General features: G+C 46.1%; 1 protein-coding gene across 1 annotated transcript; it reads left to right on the top strand.

Moving 5' to 3' along the window:
• Positions 1–493: 493 nt before the first annotated feature.
• LOC130885992 (procathepsin L-like) lies at positions 494–3,671 on the top strand. Its single transcript, XM_057787867.1, has 7 exons — positions 494–619; positions 894–1,016; positions 1,111–1,257; positions 1,441–1,665; positions 2,160–2,322; positions 3,072–3,180; positions 3,572–3,671. The coding sequence occupies exons 1-7, from the start codon at positions 494–496 to the stop codon at positions 3,669–3,671; spliced, it is 993 nt and encodes a 330-aa protein (XP_057643850.1).
• The last annotated feature ends 4,773 nt before the right edge of the window (positions 3,672–8,444 follow it).

Here is an 8,444-nt window from a genome sequence, read left to right as displayed (position 1 = left end):
ACTCCAGGTGTATACTGGCCAAGAAAAGATGCCTTGTGATCCTACCCAAGTCTTGCAGATCTCTTTGTATGTAATGGGGTCACATTGTACTTAAGTTGTGCTTAGCGTAGGATACCTCAATATCCAGGTAGCAAAACCCAGACCAACTATGTCTTAAGAAGTCAGTTGTTGCTTTAACCTTCTGAACCTCAGGTGCATCCAGACCCTGTGGTGATCTAAATGCACAGTACACACACACACACACACACACACACACACACAGTCCAAACCCTGGCACTCGCAGCTGCTCTGCATGTTGTTAGAATCAGGGAACGTTTTTGCTCATCTGTGTTTTAAGCCAGACTCATTCTTAGCTATGTCAACAGTCATTAAGATGGTTAAAATAATTTTATTCTGCCCTAGTGGAGTTAACATCTTCTGTAGAAATAAGAGTTGACTGAAGAATTTCTGAGCTCATAGTCTCATCTCTTCTCCATCTCTAGGTTCTGGAAGCATGAGTCCTCTTTTCTTCCTGGCCACTCTTTGCTTGGGGGTGGTCTCAGCGATTCCAATCCATGATCCCAGTTTGGATGCTGAATGGCATGAATGGAAGACAAGACATGGGAAAACATACAACACGGTTGGTGCCATGAAAACTACACAGAGGCAACACAGGGACAATGGTCTTGGCTGTGTCGAGCATATAGTGGGTTTACACAGTGAAAGCCAGTTTCTTCAGGGCATGACCACAGTTTAGGAGCTATGAGAGCAAACCACGCTGTTGACTGGGGACTGGACTGTGGCTTCCAGGGGTGTACAGCCTCCCTGGGTTCCCACCACCTGTAGCAGCAGGTCCACCGAGGGAACAAGGATTGGGCATACAGTAGAATGACCACACGCTGTATTGATTCCAGCACGAAGAAGGACAGAAGAGAGCGGTGTGGGAAAACAACAGGAAGGTGATTGAGCTGCACAATGAGGACTACGCCAAGGGAGTGCATGACTTCAGCATGGAGATGAACGCCTTCGGGGACTTGGTGAGTGCACATGGATGACAGAACGGGACCTCCTCTCTTCAGCTCTTCGTCAGTCATCTCTCCTTTCCAATGATTTGTTTACTCTTTCTTGAAGACCAATACAGAATTCAAGGAATTGATGACTGGCTTTCAAAGCATGGAACCCAAGGAGATGGATGTGTTCCAGGAGCCTCTGCTGGGTGATGTCCCCAAGTTTGTGGACTGGAGAGATCATGGCTATGTGACTCCTGTGAAGAACCAGGTAGGACATGTTGTATTCTCAGTATCACCGTCCACCAGCAAGTAAAGAAAGAAATGCCATCCTTGTCTTGCTGACTATTGGGGCAGCATGCAGCTCACTGATAGTGAAATTATTTCTTCACGTGAATTGCTGTCAAACATGTGTCTTAGTTTTCTAGGTGAGAGCTTTTTCTTTCTTTTCTAGGGTCAATGTGGTGCTTGTTGGGCATTTAGTGCTGTTGGTTCCCTAGAAGGACAGATGTTCCGGAAAACAGGCAGACTGGTTCCTCTGAGTGAACAGAACCTAGTGGACTGCTCCTGGTCGTACGGGAACAGCGGCTGTGATGGTGGCTTGATGGAGTACGCCTTCCAGTATGTGAAGGACAACAGAGGCCTGGACGCAAGAGCATCTTACGCGTATGAAGCACGGGTAAGTACAAATCCTAAGATGCTGTCTTTCCTGATCAAGTTTACAAAGCAGAAAAATTACAGAGTTAATCTACTGCCTCAGAACTTGTTTCCATGGAGAATCCATCCTATTAAACTCCGAGTACAGCGGTTAAAGTGTCAGCCTGTGCGTGCTGGTCTGATTCCATGACTTCCATGTAGTTGTCTCTCCTTGTGTTCCCATGGAGTACATGCAAACCCTTCCACAGATAGTTCAGATTCCCCCGCTCTGGATAGCTAGTATCTATAGGAATATGCACGGCATGCCATTGAAGATGTGGGGTGTCATTGAAGGCTGTTCATCCAGCCACCGAAATCTACCAGCTTCTCAGGTTCTGAGACGTTTTATGAGTGTATAGACATGGAGATCACCCGTGTGGATAGCAGCTGAGCCGAGCGGATTTCTGACTCAGAGTCTCCAGGAGGTGGACAGCAATAACCATGACTTTTTCTTTTTTTAACCTTTGTCTTTCAAAGAACGGACCCTGCAGATATGATCCAAAGTCTTCTGCAGCCAACGTCACAGGCTATGTGAAAATCCCAGTTAGTGAGGCAGCCCTAATGAATGCCGTGGCCACTGTGGGGCCCGTCTCTGTGGGAATTGATTCTCAACACTATTCCTTCAGGTTCTATAGTGGAGGTAAGTGTTCTTCCTTCCAGTAATCAGGGGAACGTGCCTCCAACACCGTCCATGAGTTTGACTTGTTATATAAAATCTGATGTAAATATTTTGAACTGGAGAAATATTTATGCTGTTTCTACAGAACATTATTTAAACACAATTCCACGAACATACAAACATATATAGATATCCATTTTCTTAATTAGCAAATTGGGTTTATGTGTCTTAATTTTATTTATTTATTTATTTTTGGTTTTGTTTTGTTTTGGTTTGGTTTTTTCAAGACAGGGTTTCTTTGTAGCTTTGGAGCCTGTCCTGGAACTCACTCTGTAGACCAGGCTGGCCTTGAACTCAGAGATCTGCCTGCCTCTGCCTCCCGAGTACTGGCGTGCTCCACCACCACCCAGCAGGTTTTAATTTTATTGAATTTTCTGCAGTTACTGAATCTTTAAGATTTTAAATAGCTGGTCCATTTCTGTAGTCCAGTCTCAGGGGTCCTTCTTGATTCCTGTATTTTGTATTTTCATGTGGTTTCTATGGAATGACACACTTATAACCATTCAAGCAAGTATTTTCCCTGAGGACTTATGTGAACCCTTTTCTGTTATGTTACCTAAAAGAGTCTGTGCCCCAAGCCTTGCTAACACAGGATCACTCCCATGTGTATGACATTGAACCAAAATTAGCAACCCTCCCATTAATGTGGGTGACAGCAGTCACAGTGGGGTTACTGGAGCCTCTCATTTGGCCTTGATTTTGTCTCTCAGGCATGTATTATGAGCCAAACTGTAGCAGCATTGATCTGGATCATGCCGTCCTGGTGGTTGGATATGGTGAAGAATCAGATGGCAAGAAATACTGGCTGGTCAAGAACAGGTATAAATAACCAAAAGGCACTTATGTCGGAGACACTACAGGAAAGAACTGTCGGCAGGCAGCACTTGGGTGCAGGTGTTAGCAATTTACCCCACATATTTTAAATACAGACATTTTAGGGTGCTTGTAACAATAAGACTCTATCATTGTTTGGAGAGTGTTAAGATGGAATTTGAACCAATGCATTTCTAGTTCTGAGCTAAATGGGGGTGGGAAGATGCCCTGTCCTATCGCTGCTGTGGTTCACAGTCGTGTGTAACCAAGAGTTAACCCTCTGCCTTCTCCCATCCTGCCTGTTAAGTGTGGCCTCTGTCAGTTTCATGGGAGTTAATGTCATGAAGCCTCTGTGCTGTGTTCTTTCTACCTAATGGTGAATATGCTTTTCTTCCAGCTGGGGCACAGGTTGGGGCATGAGCGGCTACATAAAGATGGCCCGAGACCGCAACAACAACTGTGGAATTGTTACACATGCCGTGTACCCCACTGTGTGAGCTGCTGGGCAGCAACAAGGAAGAAGTGGGAATGGCACGGAGGAGGGGGGCTCCCCCTTCCTGGACCAGCCTCCGCTGTGGGGGAGTGACACCCGAGTCACTGCGGATCCACACTCGATGTGACTTCTGGGACATTTTTCTCCAGTCAAATGTGACTGCCGCTCTGCTACTGTGAGCAGATTTGCATTGATGAGTTATGAAATTTCGTTTTTTTACAAGATGGACACAGTTCTTATAAAACCTATGTTTAGAAGATGGGTGGGGCTTCCTTCTGTCTTTGTTGTCATGGCTTCTCTTAGTCACACGTGTGATTTAGTGTGAGGACACAGAGGAGGTGGCTGTGGTTTAGGGCAAATGATCAATATTGTCGTGAGGTCAATATTTCAGCCATGATCAGAGTTCATTCCAGACTTTTATGTAGTCACCGTCAACCATGGTGCAACAAGTAATAAAAAAAAATCTAAATAAATTCTTGAAATTTGAATTTATTTTAATCCACACAAATTTTCAGGTTTAAATTGTTTGCCATATGGCGCTGTAGGCTGTCCCACTGATGTGGGCTGGGCATGGCACCATGGGCTGTCGCACTGAAGTGGCCCTGGGTATGGCACTGGGAGGCATTGTGGACTGTCCTGCCGTCAGAGCAGAGTGTGTTTCCCACTTATGCAGAGACATAAAAATGGACATGATGCCAAAATAGTGTGCATTCAGCGCAGCCCTGAGGTGAAGCAGCCCACTGCCCACCCACTGCACCCACTGGAGAATGAGTAAAGAACACGTGGTGTATTTGCAGCTCAACAACAAACAACTCAGGTTCTGATTAGGAGCCACAGCTGGAGTAGTCTTGAAAGCATTCTGCTAAATTCTAAAAGGCAACAAAAAGGACTGCGTGGTCTATGGATTTTCATAAGAAATATACGAAACAGACACATTCATGCAAACCAAATACAGAAGATGACCATGGAGTTAAGAAGAGCTGTGTGACTGACCACGGCTCACAAATGCGGAGGTTCTTTTTGGGAGATGGAAATGGTCCAGATATACACAGAGATGACAAGAACACAGTGCAGACACAAACACCCACAAAATGTTCACTCTGCATACTGAATGTCTGTGGGATAACACCACACATGCAGGGGAAGACATGCATGAGGCTAAAAACGAAAACATTGTAAGAGTTGAAACTTGTAAGGTCTTTGTGCCGTTGAGATTCAGGCTCACACACCCCTGCCATGGTGTTCTATGAGAACAGGGCATTACCCTAGAGAAAGGGCATTTCTGTGAGAGTCCAGCGGTACTCTTGAAAGATAAAGCACTATTAGAAAGGACAGTAAGGGCAGAGAAGATGTGAAGAGCTCAAGGAACACCCTGCTCCAGGCACTATTGTGAACATCTGCGCATGCTTCTCCGCCAATCCATAGAGTCTCAGACTTCAGCCTCTGCCAAAACTGTCTATAGAAGTAGGGCATGGTGGGGCACACCTTCAATCCCAGCACAGAGGAGGCAAAAAGGCAGGAGATCTTTGTGAGTTCAAAGCCAGTCTGGTCTACATAGTGAGTTCTAGGCAGCCAGGGCTACACAGTGAAACCCTATTTGAAAACAAAAACAAATGTCTAGCTGGAGGGCTCAGGAAAATTGATTCTTCTCCCTGCAGACTGCTTTTATAGTTCTCAAGGAGGCTTATTGGGGGCTCTTCATCAGGCGCAGTCCCTAAGAGACAACTGTCTTCCTTGGTGCCATTGTATAGGTAAGTATGACCACATCAGTGGAGGGTGCAGGAACACTCAAATGTAGCACTGAGAAGCTCTCTGAAGGGAAGAAGTAACCAAGATGAGCAGCCTTTGGGTGAGCAAAACTTAGCTGAGTGGAAGGGTCTTGACTTTCACCCTTCCCTTATACCAATCCCCAAATGCCTGTATCAATTTGCTTTGGGGAAAAAAAAGGAATCTCAAGACTGAGAGTACTACGAGAAGTGGAACAAACTTTAGCCATCATGAAAAGGTGAAAGTCCAAGAATCCCTAGAGCTCTTATCTCTGCTTGTATTCCAATCACCTGTTGTCATGACAGAATAGTGAAGAACAGACTAAGGGCTACCAAGGAAAAGAGTTACCAATGGCCTTCAACTATAACGAGATACATTAGGGACCATTGTAATAGGCAGAGGCAACATTGTAACGGGGCCTTGGAGCTGAGGAAAAAGATAGGTTTAAGTACAGCACAGGCATAGATGAGAGGCCCAGGAGCACACGATGGAATCTCCCAGGTAAGGAGGACTCTGGCCAAACAGCCCTAACAGGATTCTTGCTGCAAACAGCCCAGAATGAGCAGCTGTCAACAAGGGCATGGTGGGGAAAGAAAGGAACCTGATCAGATATGAAGAAGATATTCGGAATACGGGCTTTGCTTAACTGACTTCAAAAGACTCTTTGCTAAACCCGGTGCACAGATGGAACCAGCAGAAGACTCAGGAGCCTGGCTGGAGTCGACCCAAATGGAATCTTTGAAATCAAGCTGGCTGGACAAGGCTGAGGTCCCACATCTACCTGGAGCCATCATCTAGAATTGCATGCTATCCTCTACCTCGCTGGCATGTCCTCCCATGACCGTTTAGAGCCTTAACCCCTATGCATTGTTAGACCTTTAAGCCAAGACATAAAAATCCCTAACTGAAAATCAGTTATTCGAACAGTGGAGTTCGTTTATCCGCCGACCCTAAATGCATACCTGAGCCACGTTTTCAAAAGAAGATGCTGCTCCAGGCATGGTGCTGGATGCTTGCAACCCTAGCATTTGGCAGGGAGATCACAAGGGCAGCCTGGAGACATGGTGAGACCCTGCATCAAAAGAAAGGGAGAAAAGGGGGTAAAAGACGCTTGCATAAATCATCGACGTCTCCTGTGATCCCCTCAAAATCAAAACCAAGGAGCTCTGAAGATCTGCTGAATCATTGCTTCCACCCTGTGAGGTGATGGTTCTTTCCTGTGTGCCCTGCCCCACTTCCCAACTACTCAAATTATAGGTTGTTGCTTCCTGTTCTTGATGCAAGTGATCCTAAGCTTTATCCCCAACTCCGTAGGGTCCAAGGAGAAACCAGTTTCTACTCTATAGAACACACAGAAGCTGGTCTTCCAGCCCAGTGTTCAACTGCCTAAAGCACTTACAAGTCCAGTGTGGGATGCACAGATCCTAGACAAGGAGGTGACAGCCACTTCTCCAAGTGCATTTTACACTCACATGGGGTCTCGACTGGTGTGATGTCCTCTTCTGTAGAAGTCAGATGGTGGCAAGAAGTACAAGTCAGATCTGAGAAAGAGAAACTCTAAGACCTGGAAGAGGGTTTGTGGGTTACTGACTTGGCGTGAGACTGGCGAAGGTGAGGATTAACCCCCACATGTTGGCTTCTTATTATCTCCTGAACTAGGATGCCGACTTAAACATATGTGCCATTATCTATATCCCTGGCTATGAAATAGGATTAGTGTAGTTTTCTGTGGCCCAACATGGAATAACCGAGGTTCAAAGAAAGTTAAATGTGAATTGATTCAAAAGAAACTCTCTAGTCGCACCGCCTGAGGACAGTGAAATACTACACCAAGATCTATCTGCTAATAGCAGTCGCCAAAGTCATTTTCCTACAACATGGGCAAGGAAGAGCAGGAAGGCCAAACACAGCACCATAGCCTTTCTAGGATACATCAATGCTTTTGTATCTGCAGTTATTTCAACAGTCGGGCACAAATGTGCCTATTACTCTCTTGCTGAGATGGTTCTCTCCCTCTTGATCCTACATTTAGACATCTCTTGATCAAGATTCACTCGGTAAAAAAGAGTCCATAGATTCTCTGATGCATTTCCATCCCTTTCCCACAGAGAGGCCACTGTTTAGAGCAGCAGCTTCCACACATCCTCTGCTCAAGCGATGGTGCTAATGCACTGGCTGGGTTTCCACCACTTAGGGAGCTGAAGCCCAAGGCAAAGGTAGAGCAGGAGTTAAAACCTGTTGATGGAGGGATCACACCAAACTCTGCTGCCTTAGGGATGGAGACCTGTGGATGGAGGAATCACACCAAACTCTGCTGCCTTAGGGATGGAGACCTGTTGATGGAGGGATGACACTGAGCTTCCTTAGGGGTAGAGGCCTATTGATGGAGGGATCACACTGAGCTCTGCTGCCTTAGGGATGGAGACCTGTTGATGGAGGGATCACACTGAGCTTCCTTGGGGTGGAGACCTGTTGGCGGATGAATCCCACTGAACTCTGCTGCCTTTCCAGAGACAATCTTCTTCCGGTCACATGCAGGTGTGTTTCCAAGGCCCTGAGCTCCAGGCACTGGATATGATGGGACAAATAGTTTCTTTATGTTCAACATCTTAAGGCCGTGTGGATGGCTTTGAAACTCTTCCGCTGCTGCCAAGGTTATTTACTGGGGAGAGTACACAGTTGCCAGCAATGGTGCCAGGAAATCCAATTTTCCGCACATAACGAATGGAGCTCATCATTGGCTTATAATGTATACTGACATTATTTCAGTGGGTCCGACACCTGCACATAAGAAGTAGAGCTGCAGTGTGTGGAGAGTTGGCCTGGTGAATAAAAGCACTCACTACCTACCTGATGGCTGAGTTCAGCTCTCAGAATCTACACAGTGGAAAGAGAGAACTGACTTCCCCAAGCTCCTCCGACCTGTAGGTATGCACTGTTGCATATGTGTGTGCATGCCACACACACACACTCACACACACATGCACACACACACACAAAATAAATGCAT

Source organism: Chionomys nivalis, chromosome 13 (assembly GCF_950005125.1).
Source record: "Chionomys nivalis chromosome 13, mChiNiv1.1, whole genome shotgun sequence".
In the NCBI taxonomy this organism is placed as follows: domain Eukaryota; kingdom Metazoa; phylum Chordata; class Mammalia; order Rodentia; family Cricetidae; genus Chionomys; species Chionomys nivalis.
Note: the sequence above shows the minus strand (reverse complement) of the source record. Positions and strands in the feature narration are given on the sequence as shown.

Coding starts and splice junctions, on each gene's coding strand:
- LOC130885992 (XM_057787867.1), top strand. CDS start 494: ATGAGTCCTCTTTTCTTCCTGGCCACTCTTTGCTTGGGGGTGGTCTCA. Junction 1,258..1,440: donor TGACTCCTGTGAAGAACCAG/GTAGGACATGTT, acceptor TTTCTTTTCTAG/GGTCAATGTGGTGCTTGTTG. Junction 3,181..3,571: donor TACTGGCTGGTCAAGAACAG/GTATAAATAACC, acceptor CTTTTCTTCCAG/CTGGGGCACAGGTTGGGGCA.